General features: G+C 43.6%; 1 protein-coding gene across 1 annotated transcript in view; it reads left to right on the forward strand.

Annotated features, from left to right (window-relative positions):
- Nucleotides 1-18,770, forward strand: part of TRPM8 (transient receptor potential cation channel subfamily M member 8) — an 87,768-nt gene that overhangs the window by 29,535 nt on the left and 39,463 nt on the right. The window contains exons 9-14 of the mRNA XM_065880784.1: nt 7,137-7,239; nt 8,571-8,689; nt 12,480-12,770; nt 14,318-14,413; nt 16,107-16,236; nt 18,067-18,212. Of these exons, the coding sequence (XP_065736856.1) occupies nt 7,137-7,239; nt 8,571-8,689; nt 12,480-12,770; nt 14,318-14,413; nt 16,107-16,236; nt 18,067-18,212 (885 nt within the window). The remainder of the gene's footprint in view (nt 1-7,136; nt 7,240-8,570; nt 8,690-12,479; nt 12,771-14,317; nt 14,414-16,106; nt 16,237-18,066; nt 18,213-18,770) is intronic.

Here is an 18,770-nt window from a genome sequence, read left to right on the forward strand (position 1 = left end):
GAGAATGTTGTTTGCTGGGGGTTTGTTGTATATGGCCTTTATTATGTTGAGGTAGGTTCCCTCTATGCCCACTTTCTGGAGAGTGTTTATCATAAATCCGTGTTGAATCTTGTCGAAAGCTTTTTCTGCATCTATTGAGATGATCAAATGGTTTTTATTCTTCAGTTTGTTAATATGGTGTATCACATTGATTGATTTGCATATATTGAAGAATCCTTGCATCCCTGGGATAAATACCACTTTATCATGGTGTATGATCCTTTTAGTGTGTTGTTGGATTCAGTTTGCTAGTCTTTTGTTGAGGATTTTTGCACCTATATTCATCAGAGATATTGGTCTGTAATTTTCTTTTTTTGTAGTATCTTTGTCTGGTTTTAGTATCAGGGTGATGGTGGCCTCATAGAATGAGTTTGGGAGTGTTCCTTCCTCTGCAATTTTTTGGAAGAGTTTGAGAAGGATGGGCGTTAACTCTTCTCTAAATGTTTGACAGAATTCACCTGTGAAGCCATCTGGTCCTGGACTTTGTTTGCTGGAAGATTTTTAATCATAGTTTCAGTTTCATTACTTGTGATTCGTCTGTTCCTGTTTTCTATTTCTTCCTGGTTCAGTCTTAGAAGGTTATACCTTTCTAAGAATGTGTCCATTTCTTCCAGTTTGTCCCTTTTATTGGCATAGAGTTGTCTGTAGTAGCCTCTTAGGATGCTTTGTATTTCTGCAGTGTATATTGTAACTTCTCCTTTTTCTTTTCTTCTCCATTTTTTTTTATTGATTTAAGTCCTCTCCCTCTTTTTCTTGATAAGTCTGGCTAAAGGTTTATCAATTTTGTTTATCTTCTCAAAGAACCAGCTTTTAGTTTTATTGATCTTTGCTATTGTTTTCTTTGTTTCTATTTCATTTATTTCTGCTTTGATCTTTATGTTTTCTTTCCTTCTACTAACTTTGGGTTTTGTTTGTTCTTCTTTCTCTAGTTCCTTTAGGTGTAAGGTTAGATTGTTTTCTTGAGATTTTTCTTGTTTCTTGAGGTAGGCTTGTATTGCTATAAACTTCCCTCTTAGAACTGCTTTTGCTGCATCCCATAGGTTTTGGATTGTTGTGTTTTCGTTGTAATTTGTCTCTAGGTATTTTTTGATTTCCTCTTTGATTTCTTCAGTGATCTCCTGGTTATTTAGTAACGTATTGTTTAGCCTCCATGTGTTTGTGTTTTTTACGTTTTTTTTCCGTAATTGATTTCTAATCTCATAGTGTTGTGGTCGGAAAATATGCTTGTTATGATTTCAATTTTCTTAAATTTACCAAGGCTTGATTTGTGACCCAAGATGTGATCTATTCCTGAGAATGTTCCATGCACACTTGAGAAGAAAGTGTAATCTACTGTTTTTGGATGGAATGTCCTATAAATATCAATTAAATCTATCTGGTCTATTATGTCATTTAAAGCTTGTGTTTCCTTATTTATTTTCATTTTGGATGATCTGTCCATTGGTGTAAGTGACGTGTTAAAGCCCCCCACTATTATTGTGTTACTGTGATTTCCTCTTTTATAGCTGTTAGCAGTTGCCTTATGTATTGAGGTGCTCCTATGTTGGATGCATATATGTTTATAATTGTTATATCTTCTTGGATTGATCCCTTCATCATTATGTAGTGTCCTTCCTTGTCTCTTTTAACATTCTTTATTTTAAAGTCTATTTTATCTTATATGAGTATTGCTATTCCAGCTTTCTTTTGATTTCCATTTGCATGGAATATCTTTTTCCATGCCCTCACTTTCAGTCTGTATGTGTCCCTAGGTCTGAAGTGGGTCTCTTGTAGACAGCATATAGATGGGTCTTGTTTTTGTATTCATTCAGCAAGCCTGTGTCTTTTGGTTGGAGCATTTAATCCATTCACATTTAAGGTAATTATCCATATGTATGTTCCTATTACCATTTTCTTAATTGTTTTTGTAGCTCCTTTTCTTTTCTTGTGTTTCTCACTTAGAGAGGTTCCTTTAACATTTGTTGTAGAGCTGGTTTGGTGGTGCTGAATTCTCTCAGCTTTTGCTTGTCTGTAAAGCTTTTGATTTCTCCATCGAATCTGAATGAGATCCTTGCCAGGTAGAGTAATCTTGGTTGTAGGTTCTTCACTTTCATCACTTTAAATATATCATGCCACTTCCTTCTGACCTGTAGAGTTTCTGCTGAGAAATCAGCTGTTAACCTTATTGGAGTTCCCTTGTATGTTATTTGTCATTTTTCCTGTGTTGCTTTCAATAAGTTTTCTTTGTCTTTAATTTTTGTCAATTTCATTACTATGTGTCTGGGCATGTTTCTCCTTGGATTTATTCTGCCTGGGACTCTCTGCACTTCCTGGACTTGGGTGGCTATTTCCTTTCCCATGTTAGGGAAGTTTTCGACTACAATCTCTTCAAATATTTTCTCCGGTCCTTTTTCTCTCTCTTTTCCTTCTGAGACCTCTATAATGTGAATGTCGTTGCATTTAATGTTGTCCCAGAGGTCTCTTAGGCTGTCTTCATTTCTTTTCATTCTTTTTTCTTTATTCTGTTCTATGGCAGTGAATTCCACCATTCTGTCTTCCAGGTCACTTATCTGTTCTTCTGCCTCAGTTATTCTGCTATTGATTTCTTCTGGTGTATTTTTCATTTCAGTTATTGTATTGTTCATCTCTTTGTTTGTTCTTTAATTCTGTTAGGTGTTTGTTCTTTAACTCTTCTAGGTCTTTGTTAAACATTTCTTGCATCTTCTCGATCTTTGCCTCCATTCTTTTTCTGAGGTCCTGGATCATCTTCACTATCATTATTCTGAATTCTTTTTCTGGCAGGTTGCCCACCTCCACTTCATTTAGTTGTTTTTATGGGGTTTTATCTTGTTACTTCATCTGGTACAAAGTCCTCTGCCTTTTCATTTTGTCTGTCTTTCTGTGAATGTGGTTTTCCTTCCACAGGCTGCAGAATTGTAGTTCTTTTTGCTTCTGCTGTCTGCCCTCTGGTGGATAAGGCTATCTAAGAGGCTTGTGCAAGCTTCCTGATGGGAGGGACTGGTGCTTGGTAGAGCTGGGTGTTGCTCTGGTGGGCAGAGTTCAGTAAAACTTTAATCCGCTTATCTGCTTGTCTGGGTGGGGCTGGGTTTCCTCCCTGTTGGTTGTTTGGCCTCAGGCAACCCAGCACTGGAACCTACCTGCTCATTGGTGGGGCTAACGGTGGACTCTGGGAGGGCTCATGCCAAGCAGTACTTCCCAGACCTTCTGTTTCCAGTGTCCCTGTCCCCATGGTGAGCCACAGCCACCCCCTTCCCTCCACAGGAAACCCTCCAACACTAGCAGGTAAGTCTGGTTTAGTCTCCTATGCAGTCACTGCTCCTTCCCCTGGGTCCCAATGCGCACACTGCTTTGTGTGTGCCCTCCAAGAGTGGAGTCTCTTTTTCCCCCAGTCCTGCCGAAGTCCTGCAGTCAAATCCCACTACCCCTCAAAGTCTGACTCTCTAGGAATTCCTCCTCGCATTGCCAGACCCCCAGGTTGGGAAGCCTGACACGGGACTCAGAACCTTCACTCCAGTGGGTGGACTTCTGTGGTATAAGTGTTCTCCAGTTTGTGAGTCACCCACCCAGCAGTTATGGGATTTGATTTTACTGTGATTGCCCCCCTCCTGCCATCCCACTGTGGCGTCTCCTTTGTCTTTGGATGTGGGTATCTTTTTTGGTGAGTTCCAGCGTCTTCCTGTCAATGATTGTTCAGCAGTTAGTTGTGATTCCGGTGCTCTTGCAAGAGGGAGTGAGCGCACGTCCTTCTACTCCACCATCTTGAACAAATCTCCAATCAAATATTAATTGAGCAACCTCCCAGGGTAATTGTGGGTGACCTTACTGATCATGTGGACAAAGAGCACCCTAACCTGACCTTATGGTTTCTCATCCTCTTCAAGAGACCCTGTATTCTTCCCCACTGGGACCAGGCCCTCCTCCCCTAGCAGTGCTCTCATAGTTATTCTGCTGTATCTACTCCCCACCTTCTCAATAACTTGACCCTTCAAGTCTTCCAGTCTATCTGCCAACCAAGGTATCATTCATTCATTCATTTATTTGAAACACCTGGATTTGTTTATTTGTTGTTTATTGAGCGCATACTGTATGCCTGGGACTGGAACAGGCATTTCAGAAAGAACAGTATACGCAACAGGGAGTGCTTATCCTCAAAGAGAGCACAGAAATTGAAAAAAATTCATGTTGAGTGATTACAATACAATGTATTGTATAGTTTCAACACAGAAAGGGTGTTCTGAAGAAAGGTAGCATGGATACACAGGGCTTGAGCCAAGGGAGCCTGGCCTGGTGTGGAAGGCCTTTCAAGGGAGGGCTTCTCAGGGGCAGTGGCATGGGAGCCATGTCTGAATGATGGGTGGGGTTCAAGGGTGAGGACTGGGGTTGTTTGGTGCAAAGTTCCTGAGATGTGAGGTAAGCATGGCTACCGAGGAGTTGAAAGATGGCAATGAGGGTGGATACTGTGAGTGGAAACTGGAGGACTTTTGAGGGTTTTGTTCTTGTTCAGGTGTAGTGGGAAGTCACTGAAGGGTTTGAGGCAGGATGAGGCGTGATCCAAGTGTATTCAGTTAAGGTCACACTGGCTGCAGTAGAGGGTTAGTATCCGAGGAGGTGAGAGTACGTGGGTGGGGAGGGGGGATGAGGTAGGCGCCCCTGCAGCGTCTCTGGGTCCCATCAGTTTGCTCTATATCCATCTTCACCTTCTCCTTCTTCCTTTTCATTTTGAAGGAAAAGATGTGTCACCCCCTCTGTGCTGCTTACCCCCACTTGTGCCCCAGAATCTCGGGACCTAGACCCTTCCCTTCCTGTCATTTCTGGCTGGGCCCCTTTCCTCTGCCTGAACAAAGGCTGCCAGCATGATGAGAGGGCCCTTCCCCTCCTGCTGTCAGCCCCTCCTCCTCTCTCCATCAAACTCACTGCGACTTGTGTTTTCCTGCCGTTTTCATTTATTTCCTCGTCACCCTCAGATGTCCTTTGAACTAGGGCCTCCGACACTATTTTTCCCAGGAAACTGCAACCTTGAGGTCACCTGCTAAGGTCCAAATCCAGGGCTTTTCTTTTTTCTTTTTTTTTTAATTGAACTATAGCTGAGTGACAGTATTGTGTTAGTGTCAGGTGTACAGCAAAGTGATTCAGTTTTCTCTCTCTCTCTCTCTATATATATACACACACACGCACACACACACACACACACACACATCTTCTTTATCCATTCATCTGTTGATGGGCACTTGGGTTGCTTTCATGTCTTGGCTACTGTAAGTAGTGCTACCATGAACATTGGGGTGTAAATATCTTTTTGAATTAAGAGCTTTCATCTTTTCTGGATATATGCAAGGGCCCTTTTTAGTCCACATCTTCACCCTTCCAGCCTGACCTGAGGCTTCCCTCTCCACCCAGCTGAAACTCTCTGTAGTTTTAGGCCCTCATTTCCAAATGTTGCCAGGAAAACCCACCACCATCTTGAACTCAGTCTAACCACAGCCAGACTCGTTTCCTCCTCCAGAAGGAGCTCTTCCTTGCCAAGCTCCCACCAAGCTTGCCAATGCCTGAATCCTTGGAATCAAGGGCTCTGCCTCTCCCCCAGCTCTTGAATCTTAAAAAGTGTCTTAAAATTAAATTTTAAAGAAAAATCACAAAGGATAATATAGTGAATTCCTTGTCGCTTTACTCAGTCACCAAGTTGTCTTGGCTTTTGTTCACACTGAAATTTCCTTCCTATAATCTAAGCCCTACGTCCACACTCGGATGCTTTCTGTGGTCTTCTGTTCTCTTTTCTGCATTTATTCACTCATTCAACAACTGAGCACCTACCATGTGCTACACACACACACACACACACACACTCATCCCTAGTCAGTGAGTCTCTCAGCTTTTTTTTTTTTTTTTTTTTTTGCGGTACGCGGGCCTCTCACTGTTGTGGCCTCTCCCATTGCGGAGCACAGGCTCCGGACCCGCAGGACCAGCGGCCATGGCTCACGGGCCCAGCCGCTCCGCGGCATGTGGGATCCTCCCGGACCAGGACACGAACACGTGTCCCCTGCATGGGCAGGCGGACTCTCAACCACTGCGCCACCAGGGGAGCCCTCAGCTTTTTTTAAAAAATTAATTTTTATTGGAGTATAGTTGATTTACAATGTTGTGTTGGTTTCTGCTATACAGCAAAGTGAATCAGTTATAGATATACATCAATCCACTCTTTTTTAGATTCTATTAGCATATAGATCATTACAGAGCACTGAGTAGAGTTCCCTGTGCTGTACAGCAGGTTCTTATTAGTTATCTATTTTTATGTATAGTCGTGTGTATATGCCGATCCCAATTTATCTTTCCTGCCCCTCCTTTCCCCCTTGGTAACCCTAATTTTTTTTCTACATCTATGACTCTATTTCTGTTTTGTAAATAGGTTCATTTGTACCATTATTTCTTAGATTCCACATATAAGCGCTATCATATGATATTTGTCTTTCCCTGTCTGACTTCACTCAGTATGACAACCTCTAGGTCCATCCATGTCGCTGCAAATGGCATTATTTTATTCCTTTTTTATGGTGGAGTAATATTCCATCGTATATATATACCACATCTTCTTTATCCATTCTTCCATCGATGGACATTTAGGTTGCTTCTATGTCCTGGCTATTGTAAATAGTGCTGCAATTAACATTGGGGTGCATGTATATTTTTGAAGTATGGTTTTCTCTGGATATACGCCCAGCAGTGGGATGCCTGGATTGTATGGTAGCTCTATTTTTAGTTTTTAAAGAAACTTCCATACCGTTCTCCATAGTGGCTGTACCAATTTACATTCCCACCAACAATGTAGGAGGGTTCCTCTCTCAGCTTTTTGATAGAGTCTTGTTGACATATGTGCCCTTGTAGAGCCAGTACTTTATTCTCATTGTGCTCAGGACTCACTATTCCAATTTAGAAATTAGATGCTGTGGGTACAGGTGCTGTAGAAGAGGGAAGGAGATTTGGAACATTCCTATAGGTTGTGTTTAAAAAAATGGAATAAAATATTCCTCACCAAAAGAGAGTTTATGCTCCTTGTGCCTGAAATCAGTTGGCTGACAACTCTGCTCTTTAAATCTTGCCAGCTCAAAGAAATTCTCGAAAGTTCTCACCTATTAACCATTATTAAAATAGAAGAAGCTGGGGATGAAATTGTGAGCAATGCTATCTCCTATGCATTGTACAAAGGTGAGTAAAATTAGCTCCTGTAGAAGTTTCAGCTTTGTGTTGCTTTCTGTGGCTTTTAATGGCTTCCATTTATTTTTTAAAACAGCTTTACTGAAATATAATCTTGCACTTAATTTTGATTAGCTTATATTAGAAGTTGGAATAACTACTATTGACCTGCTGAGTTAAATCTCCTTGGTTGTATATATTTAACAGAACAAGAATTTTTTTTTTTTTTTGTGGTACACGGGCCTCTCACTGTCGCGGCCTCTCCCGTTGCGGAGCACAGGCTCCGGACGTGCAGGCTCAGCGGCCATGGCTCACGGGCCCAGCCGCTCCGCGGCATGTGGGATCTTCCCGGACCGGGCCACGAACCCGTGTCCCCTGCATCGGCAGGCGGACTCTCAACCACTGCGCCACCAGGGAAGCCCCCAGAATAAGAATTTTTATGTCATCAAAATATCAGTTAAAGATGATCACAGTGCTTTCCAAAGAGCTGTCTCCAGCAGTGGTTTAGAATCTTTATCTGAGTCTCAGACACTTTGAGAATATGATAAAAACTATGGACCTTTGTCCCAGGATTCCACATCTGTGTACACATGCGCACACACACATAGATAATTTTGCATTCAGTTTCAGGGGTTAACACATCTCCTATGCTTATGAATGAACCTCAGTTTTAAAATCTCATGTGTGAACTTTGCTGTCTGAGAATCCCATCAAGGTGGAATTACCTGAAGTAAATAGACCCCTGGCAAAGGCCACGTAGAGTAGAGCCATCTGATTAATATGTTTAAGGCATGCAGAGCAGAGTAAGGCACAAGAGAAGTGCACTTTAAGCCTTAGCTATTTATTAGAATCATTCTTACTGTGCTTGTCAGGAATTTGGTTGCAAGGATATTTATTAAAATGGGACTATATCTGTAGAGATACATAGGTACAGAAATTATCAGCTCTGAAAAAGACAAGTGGAGTATTGTCATGATAGAGCTCATTAAGTCATAGCTTTAGATATAGTAAAAGTCAGATGTGGTCCTGGAAATGTGACATTTATGGAATCTGCATGTATGGAAAAATATCAATATACCATAGTTACACTGTTAGGATATGAAATGGAAAGATATTATCACCTAAACTGATCCACATTACATACTTTGGGACATATAGAATATGGATAAGATTGAGTGAAATAAACTGTCAGCGAAATGACGGCTCTGAGTGTCTGATTCTAAGATAACATGCTTAGAATCTCCTTTGATAAATGGCTCTGATAATTGGCCATAAGGAATGGTTCTGACTCTCTTGTTTCTGGGTGTTTGGTGAGTTGATTTTTTTTCCCTGTCCTCTTACAGCCTTTAGCACCAATGAACAAGATAAGGATAACTGGAATGGGCAGCTGAAGCTTCTGCTGGAGTGGAACCAGCTGGACCTAGCCAGTGATGAGATTTTCACCAATGACCGCCGGTGGGAGGTACATAGGAAGCCCTCCTGGGTTATCCAGTGACAGGTCTGGTCCATTTCTGACAGGGTCTTTGCCCTTGAATATTGTAAAAGATTGTCCTGTCCTGGTACATCAGTGTCGTCAAGGCTCACTTTCCTCATCTGTAGTAGGGACAATAACATTGACTTAGTAGGTTGCTTGCAAAGAGATAATAAAAATAAATACACTAATGTAAGGTAACATCAATCCACCATTACCATCCAAAGTTTATAGCTCTCCCGCCGTGATATGAGAGGTGATTCTCCATTGAGGTGTTGAGGTGCAGATTTCCTCCTGGGAGTTGATGGACAGAAATGTGGGGAAACGAAGTGCAGGATGATTGAAAGGGGTTTATCAGAAATAACTCAACTAAAAATCCAGACAGCGGTACTCATTTTGTGCCCTGCCTCACCTTCTTAGCCAAGTTCTCATAAGAGAATTGTCAGCAGTGAGACGCATAAGAGAAAAATAGAACAAGTTGATTAAAGACATGCAATGAATATCTTAGAGTTAGAAAATCAGGACTCCCCCAGGCAAACGAGTACCTCCAATATGGAAGTTGTATGTCCAGAAAATCTGTATTTTTTTCCAGTAGAGTGACTTTTCTCACTTTGAATTTGATGAGAGCTGTAAGACTGCATTTTCCAGCAGCATCCTTTTGGGTACGACTAAAGTGAGATCCGCCTTAGGAGCTCTGTTTTGTAGGAACAATTATAAACCATCACACTTGGAGCTGCAAGGTGGAGGCTTCTCTGTTTTAAGCTCTTCAGTCACTGGTGGGCAGTGAAAACATTTTTAGGCCTGTCGTTGTATAATCAAAGATGCAGACTTCAGTTATCCTTACATGTGATCAATTTTAAGAATATAATCCAAATAAAATCATGGCTTATGGGTTTTAAATTATTTATTCCTCTAGCAAACATTATCTTTGGTCTTTGCTGTATAAGGAACCCTATCTCACACGGCAAGCCTTTAGTTAGTTGAGGGGAAACAGAACTGTTTGTAAATCTAGGTAATTGATTCAGAAATGAACGCCTGTGTGTGAAATGTTCTATTTAAGTGACATCAGATGGTACAAATAAACATAAACTCAGGCATGCATTGAATAGTACATTTAATTTTATTAACTCCGCTAAAGGTAGTTGAGTGAAGGACATAATGGTTGAGAGGATGGACTCTGGAGCCGGCCCATCTGCATGAGTTAACCTCTGCAAGTTACTTAACCTTCCTCAGTTTCCTTGTACAGTGGTGAATAGGGGTCAGTTCATACTGGTTTTAGCAAGAGCTGACTGCTAAAATTTTTAGGGTTTTTTGAGTCGGTTGTTAAATACAGTCATTAAAAATCAAATACTATACTCTTAGAACTAAATAAATTTTATTAAAAACAAAGGCAATAAATAATCAAACTCGTCCCTTTCTAACTATTTTACTACCTTTACTCTGATCTATACCCTGGAGGTTATGTCTGTCGTATCTGCATTCTGGAAACGCCGTACTTGCTACTCTGTGTTGGGTCCCAATTGTGCATTCACTGATGTCACATGGTAGCCGAAGACCGGCCATGTTGGGAGCATTTACACTGCAGCAATGGTCAAATACTACAAATCAGGGCTTATTATTTTCTTCCAGAGTGTTGGTTGTGAAGTATTTACCAGCACACCGCTGCTCATCTGAAAACAGAGATGGTAATAATAGTGGCAGCTCCCTCACTGGAGCGTTGCGATGCTTAAATCAGATAGTATTTCTAAAGTACTTAGAGCACTGGCACATATTAAGCCGTATATAAGTCTTTGTTTAAAAATAACTAAAGATCTTTGCATAACCTTTTGTAGTGCACAGAGCAGCTTCACTGTGCTAGTTCGCTTGGCCGTCATGCCAGCCATCACAGGGATTATCTCATTTTGCTGGTTAATAAGCCAGGGCTCCATGGGTACCACAGGAGGGCCATTCTGATGGTTTTTTGAGGGCCTGCTCCGAACTTGAATCTCTGAAGGCATCTCGACCTGTGTTATCTCATTTCATCCCCACAAGCACCTATTTTACAGACGAGCAAACTGAGGTTGAGACACAGTCTTGTTCGAGGTCGCACATAAGGTAATGGTAGAACCAAGGTTTGGAAACAAACGTGTGTCTGACTGCAAAGCTGTTCTCTCCTCCACATGCCAGTGGCTCTCAAAGGGTGGTCCCTGGACCCGGGGCAGCATGAGTAACCTGGGAGCTTGTTAGCAGTGCAGAGTATCAGGGCAGCCACCTCTTTTTGCACCTATCCCACCTGGAGCCACAGTGGGGGGACTCAAGGGACCCTTGGCAGTTGGCTCTGCAGACAATGTGTGATCCCGGAGAGACCAACATCAGACAGAAACAGAAACCGCTAATGCTGCCCTTGGCAGGGGATATTCCCCTGAACCAGGGCTCAGACAATTAAAGTGAGGACAGTGGGCTGGGTGAGCCGCCGCGAGGCTAGTGGGGGCGCTCAGGGCTACAGTGCCCAGGCTCCTGGAGCTGCCCCAGTTGGCTCCAACTGACGGTTCTCTGTGTTATCAGAGCTTCTGGTATTTACTTGTGAATCTGGATTTTAATGCTGGCAATGTGGATTTTTATGAACTGTCTAATTTTTAATGTTGGCAACTGAATCAAATTGTAAGAAATAGGGCTTCCCTGGTGGCGCAGTGGTTGAGAGTCCGCCTGCCCATGCAGGGGATGCGGGTTTGTACCCCGGTCCGGGAAGATCCCACGTGCCGCGGAGCGGCTGGGCCCGTGAGTCATGGCCGCTGAGCCTGCACGTCCGGAGCCTGTGCTCCGCAACGGGAGAGGCCACAACAGCGAGAGGCCCGTGTACCGCAAAAAAAAAAAAAAAAAAAAAAATTTGTAAGAAATAGTATGGAGGACCATCAGAACATATCTGAGAGCTGGTGTGGCCCGTGGACCACGGGTTTGTGTCTGAAGTACACGTTAATTATCTTTATTAAGATGCTTAATAAGCTTCTATGGGATAAGGATTACCAGGAGCCCAGACAGTAGAGGTACAGATAAATAATAACCAGGTATCACTGTCAAGTGTTCCAGTGACTCATGGTTATGTAACATGACCAGGCATTTGCCTCATGGCATGGGAAGGGCAGTGGGGCGACCCCATGGCACAGAAGGAAAAGTTGGCTGGTGGTTAGGTCACAATTGGTGTCCAGTGTAGACCTCAGAGAAATGGTGTGAGCTGTACCATGAGCCCCCTGCCCCCTAATGGAGCGAGTGCTTCCTTTATGCCAGACACTGGGATCAATTCTTGATCAACATCATCCCTTTTTTTAATGTAATTTGTTTTTTTTAGATTTTTATTCAACGTGGGCCATTTTTAAAGTCTTTATTGAATTTGTTACAATATTGTTTCTGTTTTATGTTTTGGTCTTTTGGCCACGAGGCAAGTGGGATCCTATCTCCACAACCAGGGATCAAACACGCACCCCCTGTATTGGAAGGCAAAGTCTTAACCACTGGACCACCAGGGAAGTCCCTCAACATCATCCTTATGTGGGTGTCATTATCTCCACTTTACAACAGCAAGAGACCAATTCCCATCCAAGCTCACATCTGGCTGATTTCAAAGATTCCACCTTGCTGCTGCCCCCATCTCGATGTTTGAGCTGTAATCTAATATTGTGTTACAACTGAAAAGATAAATTTTATTTACCTCATGGTTGAAAATGCGATGTGTCTGAGAAAGAAGGTGCCTTGTTTTCTTGATTGGATTTAGGCTGTGCATTCTCTCTCTGCTCTTTCTCCTCAGTCTGCTGACCTTCAGGAAGTCATGTTTATGGCTCTCATAAAGGACAGACCCAAGTTTGTCCGCCTCTTTCTGGAGAATGGCTTGAACCTGCAGAAGTTCCTCACCAATGACGTCCTCACCGAGCTCTTCTCCAATCACTTCAGCACCCTGGTGTATCGGAACCTGCAGATTGCCAAGAATTCCTATAATGACACCCTCCTCACGTTCGTCTGGAAACTGGTTGCTAACTTCCGAAGAGGCTTCCGGAAGGAAGACAGGAATAGCAGGGATGAGATAGACGTAGAGTTCCATGTGTGTACTGTCACAGTTGTCTGCTTGAATTCTTTGCTCTCTTGAGTCTTCCCTCAAAAAACATCTCTCTACTTCCATCTTTCCTACTCCCTACCTCATTGCTGTCATGTAGTTAACATGTTGGGGTTGTTATTTTTTCCTACTGCCTGTATTTAAGCTAGCAAGTCCTAGCGAGGTAACAAGTGGTGCATTTTCTTGCTTTATTCTTTGTGCTATCTTTACAACTAGTTATTGCAGTATTTCCTAATTGCAAAGCTTGGTGCAGCGCACTTTCTGAAGGCATCTAGCAGGGAATGGGGAAAAATAACTGGCTGCCTGATCACGTCTTAGCCTTTTGGACATGATCTGCCTGAAATCGTTCTCTGCTACCTACGCAAAGAACAGGAAAACCGCCAGGTTTCCTTTTGTGAATAAAAGGGGCAGTGAATCTTTGTAAAGAGATAATCCAGGTTTCCATTTGAGAAGGTGTTGTGGATGTACCACTTACATCCTCTCAAGATTTCCTATTTTAAGCACAGGCAGGCCCAGTTTCTAGCACCTGCAACTCTTTGCTGAAGGTCTGCTCTGGTCAGAGCCCAGTGACTGCCAGAAGTTGGTGTATAAATACCTCAGCAACCCCCCTGCTCAGAGGAGATAATTCTGAGACCTGTGTCCTACACTGGCTCCAAGGGTTGCCTAGTGGGATTAATCTCTGGTTATTTACCGTGACAACTTGTTGATCCTTTCTTTTCCAATCTCATTTCCTCAATTTCCTAGTGGTTTTCCTGGAATCTTGTCCAAAATAAACTACTTGTCTCAAATGCTTGATTGCTTCTGGGAAAACTCAAACTAGGTCATGATCTTTTATAGTTTTAGAATTTTATTACATGTGTGTTGCAAAAATCTAAATGAGCTAGGTGTTTGAAGGAATTGGAAATGTTTAAAAAGCTGTTTGTTGGATGCTATTTATGTTAAAACTCTCCACAGTATCCATAACTATGCCAGAAACATTTTGGATACTGGTAAAACCTGTAGGGAAGATTAAAAGGAATATATACATAGAGTTCTATTTGAAAAGGTTCCCTTGGAAGATATGGGAGGCTGAATGGGAGCTGGGATTCTTAGTTGATGTATTAGGAATTGTAACTTTGAATAACGCTCCAAAGAAATAACTTTAGTTTTACATTGTGATAATTGAACTTCAACTATTGGAAAGTTAGAATTTAGTTAGAACGATTTCTCTAGATGAGAAAGAGATTTCTATGATGAGAAGAACTTCTCTTCAGCCGTTCAGAAGTCATTCAGTTTTAAAATTGCTGTCAGCCCATTTTTTCACCCTTTATACCTTTCCGTCTACTTGTACGTTGTCTTTTATGATAGATCAAAGATTCTGTTGAAACTCACATCACTGTTCTGTGAAAATGGATTCAGACGCCAAGTTACAGAGCCCTCCAAACATGGGGCACTCTCCTAGGGCATCCTGACCCTGTCTTCATTCTTACACTAGTGTGTCTGCCAAAGTGGTGCTCCATCTGCATGTGCTGACCCCCTGCTCTAATCCCTCCCAGGACGTGTCTCCTATTACTCGGCACCCCCTGCAGGCACTCTTCATCTGGGCCATTCTTCAGAACAAGAAGGAACTTTCCAAAGCCATTTGGGAGCAGGTAAATGTCCAAGTCTGTGGCAGATGTATGCTTGGTTGTGGTCGTTCTGACCCTTTCAAACCTCGCATACCTAATCTAAAGCGGGATATTTGATGTCGGTGGATATGGTTGTGCGTGTTTCCATGTGAACAGGGGTGTGTTTGGGAGGGGAGGTCCCTGGAAAGTTCTGGGCTTGGTGGGTAATCCAGGAGGCACCTGCTTCTTAGGTTTGTGTGGATGTGTGATTGTCTTCCAAGTGGAGGAGGTTTTAAAGTTTAAAATTAATTTCTAACTTTCTTGCATTATAGGCAGGAAGTAGGGCCTGTACAAAGCCTGCTTTAGGAGATGATTGAGACTTTTCTTTGTGATTCCACACATAATGATTTTTATAAATGATTTATGAGCAGTTGAAAAGAAGCTGCATTCTCTGTTTTTAGAGCCTAAGATTAGGTATTGACTATCGATTCACACACACACTCTCACTAACTATAACTGTCAGTGTTCGTGTCCTTGACCAGTTTCCCCCTCTGAGCTGTTACAGCATGATGGTGGGTCATCAGGCTTCCCATTGCCGTGTCTAACTATCAACTTCTCCTGCATTTGTCTTGTTTTTTTTATTGGAGTATAATTGCTTTACAATGTTGTGTTAGTTTCTGCTGTACAATGAAGTGGATCAGCTATATGCATACCTATATCCCCTCCCTCTTAGACCTCCCTCCCCCCCTTCCCCACCTTCCCCCCCATCTAGGTCATCACAGGGCACTGAGCTGAGCTCCCAGTGCTATACAGCAGGTTCCCACTAGCTATCTATTTTACACATGGTAGTGTACTTACGTCAAACCTGATCTCCCAATCTGTCCCACCCTCCCGTCCCACCCCTGTGTCCACATGTCTGTTCTCTACGTCTGTGTCCCTATTCCTGCCCTACAAATAGGTTCATCTGTACCATTTTTTCTAGATTCCACATATATGCATGTACAATATTTGTTTTTTTTTTTTTCTGGCTTACATCACTCTGTATGACCGACTCTATAGGTCCATCCACATCTCTACAAGTGATCCAGTTTCGTTCCTTTTTAAGGCTGAGTAATATTCCATTGTATATATGTACCACATCTTCTTTATCCATTCATCTATCATTGGACATTTAGGTTGTTTCCATGTCCTGGCTATTGTAAATAGTGCTGCAATGAACGTTGGGGTACATGTATCCTTTTGAATTATGGTTTTCTCAGGGTATATGCCCAGTAGTGAGATTTCTGTGTCATATGGCAGTTCTATTTTTAGTTTGTTAAGGAACCTCCATACTGTTCTCCATAGTGGCTGTATCAATTTACATTCCCACCAACAGTGCAAAAGGGTTCCCTTTTCTCCACACCCTCTCCAGCATTTATGATTTGTAGATTTTTTGGAGATGGCCATTCTGACTGGTGTGAGGTGATACCTCATTGTAGTTTTGATTTGCATTTTTCTAATCATTAGTGATGCATTTATCTTGATTTTTTTTTGTATGTTAATTCCGTGTTCAAGACTGTGAGTATATTCAGGTTCAAGACTCTTGGTGCACATTGCAAATTTTACTGGGAATCATTATGAACAGTTCAGATTTTTACCACTTCCTGCTTTTGCCATCAATCTGTGCTTGCCTGACTTTGATGTTGACTCGACTGCAAGGGCTTACGAATTAACTGTGACATTCTCACCCCTCTGGAAGACCAGGGGCTGTACTCTGGCAGCCTTGGGAGCCAGCAAGCTTCTGAAGACTCTGGCCAAGGTGAAGAATGACATCAATGCTGCAGGGGAGTCCGAGGAATTGGCAAACGAGTACGAGACCCGAGCAGTGGGTAAGCCTCTGGGAACGGGAGCCGTGGCCGGCACAGCCACACCACGTGGCATTTACTGACTTTTCCAAGAATGAAGGTGGTGAAATATAGGCTCTCTCATCCCACAGCTGCCCAGGGCCACACCCAGGCCAGGTCTAAGTAACTCAGCACCATAGGGAAGCCTTGGGGTGTTTTGTTTTGGGGATGCTATTCAGAAACCTTGACACGTGTGAGGTTTTACCTGATGTGCAAGCTAACAGGTTAGCCTGCCAGCTTCCTATACATATACTGACAGGAGACCCCAGACCCCTGGGTTAGGGACACAGATGGTTTACTACTAATGGCAAAGGCAGCAGCCAGAGCAGCATCTTGGGTTGGTCCCCGTGCCTCGATTCCCCACGAGGTCACGTGAATAAGGGCTGGTGTTGGTGGTCCCACATCTCCACAAACTTAGGAGGCTCAGAGCTTCTATAACCCAAGGCAACAGGCGAGCTGCCCAGCTCCCCTCCAGGGCGATGTTTCTCATCACCTGGAACTGAAGAGCGCAGAGGCCCCACTGAGTGTGACACTCCTGAAACATCTGTCCTCTGTTCGCTGTTCACCTGCCCTTGACACGGCTTGCCATTGCCCCTGCTCAGAGGGCCCGGACCCCGCGGGACTGTGAGAAATCCAGGACCAGTTGCCTCACAGCAACAGAGAATTTTAGGCCAGCTCAGTTTTCTTCTTTCCACTGGGGGGTTTTCAGTTTGCAAGGTGGCACGTTGCAAAATGCAGGCATGTTTGTCTGTTGTCTGATCTAATGAAGAAATGTTCATGCATTTAGCCTCTCTGTGTTGGGGAAAAGGTGTCTGATTATTTCTTCTACTATATTAAAAATCTCAAGGTATTACGTTGTTTTTGGATTGACTTCAGCTGGGCAATGGCTCCGAGCATTTCGACTTTTAAAGGATTTTCTCTGAGGAGCTACACACCAATCTGTTTGTCATAAGGTCTCAAAATATAAGCACACCCTCAGTGCAGTAGGCCAGTGTTGTTGGGTTTTTTTTAAGTTTTTTTAAAAAAATTTTTATTTATTTTATTTTTGGCTGCGTTGGGTCTTCGTTGCTGTGCGTGGGCTTTCTCTAGTCGCGGCGAGCAGGGGCTACACTTCGTTGTGGTGTGAGGGCTTCTCACTGCGGTGCCTTCTCTTGCTGCGGAGCACAGGCTAGGCACGCGGGCTCAGTAATTGTAGCACATGGGCTTCAGTAGTTGTGGCTCATGGGCTCTAGGCGTGCAGGCTCAGTAATTGTGGCACGCGGGCCTAGTTGCTCCGCGGCATGTGGGATCTTCCCGGACCAGGGCTCAAATCCTTGTCCTCTGCGCTGGCAGGCGGATTCTTAACCACTGAGCCACCAGGGAAGCCCTGGGCCAGTGATTTTTATTACGTCATTTTGGCTTTTTTTTTTTTTTTTTTTGCACTGTGCCTTAACCGCAAAGAACCTCACCAAAAAAGCACAGAGGTAAATGAGATGGAGGGGGGCTCAGGGTCTGGATCCCCTCCCCAGTGGCTGAACCCCACCAAAGAGGGCATTCCTCATGTTCACTGCAGCTCAATTCAGTGGGCATTTCTGGACACCTGCTGCCAGGAGGCGCTGTGCTGTGTGCGGGGTGCCCAAAGAAGGTCCCTTTTTTCAGTAGAGAATTACATTGTTCTGGTGTTCTGTTTGCCTTTTATAATCCAGGATGCTCACAGCCAGGCTTTCATGAAAGTCAGGGCTTGGCTGGTGGGCCCGGGTGGGGGGTGGGGGAAAGTTCTGTGTATTGGCCAGCCCTGCCTCCCGTTTCCCTCTCTCTGGGGACAATGTCACTTAGAGCTGTTCACGGAGTGTTACAGCAGCGACGAAGACTTGGCGGAACAGCTCCTGGTCTATTCCTGTGAAGCCTGGGGCGGAAGCAGCTGTTTGGAGCTGGCGGTGGAGGCCACGGACCAGCATTTCATCTCTCAGCCCGGGGTCCAGGTAAACAACATGCAGTCACCAAACATCATGCCCAGAAATGGGCCTTTCCGTCAGCTGAGTCTCTGGATCCAGTGTATCTCTAATTAGGTTTAGGGATGGGCCAGGTTACATGAACTCTCTGAGCCTTAGTTTCCTTATCTGTAAAGTGGACATAATAGGGGGTAAAGGAAGGGTTGCTGTGAGGATTCAATGAGATAATATGTGAGTGGGGCCAGCCCTTTATGGTAGCTGTTACTCTTGGAGCTATTACTAGTAGTAATGGTAGCAGAGAAACTAGTATGAAGTGGGTTCAGCCAGTGTAGACGTTTCCTGCCCCAAATTACATTAACAGCAGTTTGCACCTGGTATCTCAGGTTTCAGAGGGGAGATTTTTTCCACCCGCCATCCCAGCTGGAGGGGTCTGGTGTGAAGGGGAGGAAGGTGGGGAGGAGATGGAAGGACTGACACTCGTCTGTGTAGCCCTGGTACACGCGACCACGCTTCACCTTCACAGCACGTGTGCGGGTCGACATCATCCCATTTTACTGAGGAGGACTCAGGAGCTCGGAGAGGTTCTGG

Source organism: Phocoena phocoena, chromosome 7 (assembly GCF_963924675.1).
Source record: "Phocoena phocoena chromosome 7, mPhoPho1.1, whole genome shotgun sequence".
Lineage (NCBI taxonomy): Eukaryota > Metazoa > Chordata > Mammalia > Artiodactyla > Phocoenidae > Phocoena > Phocoena phocoena.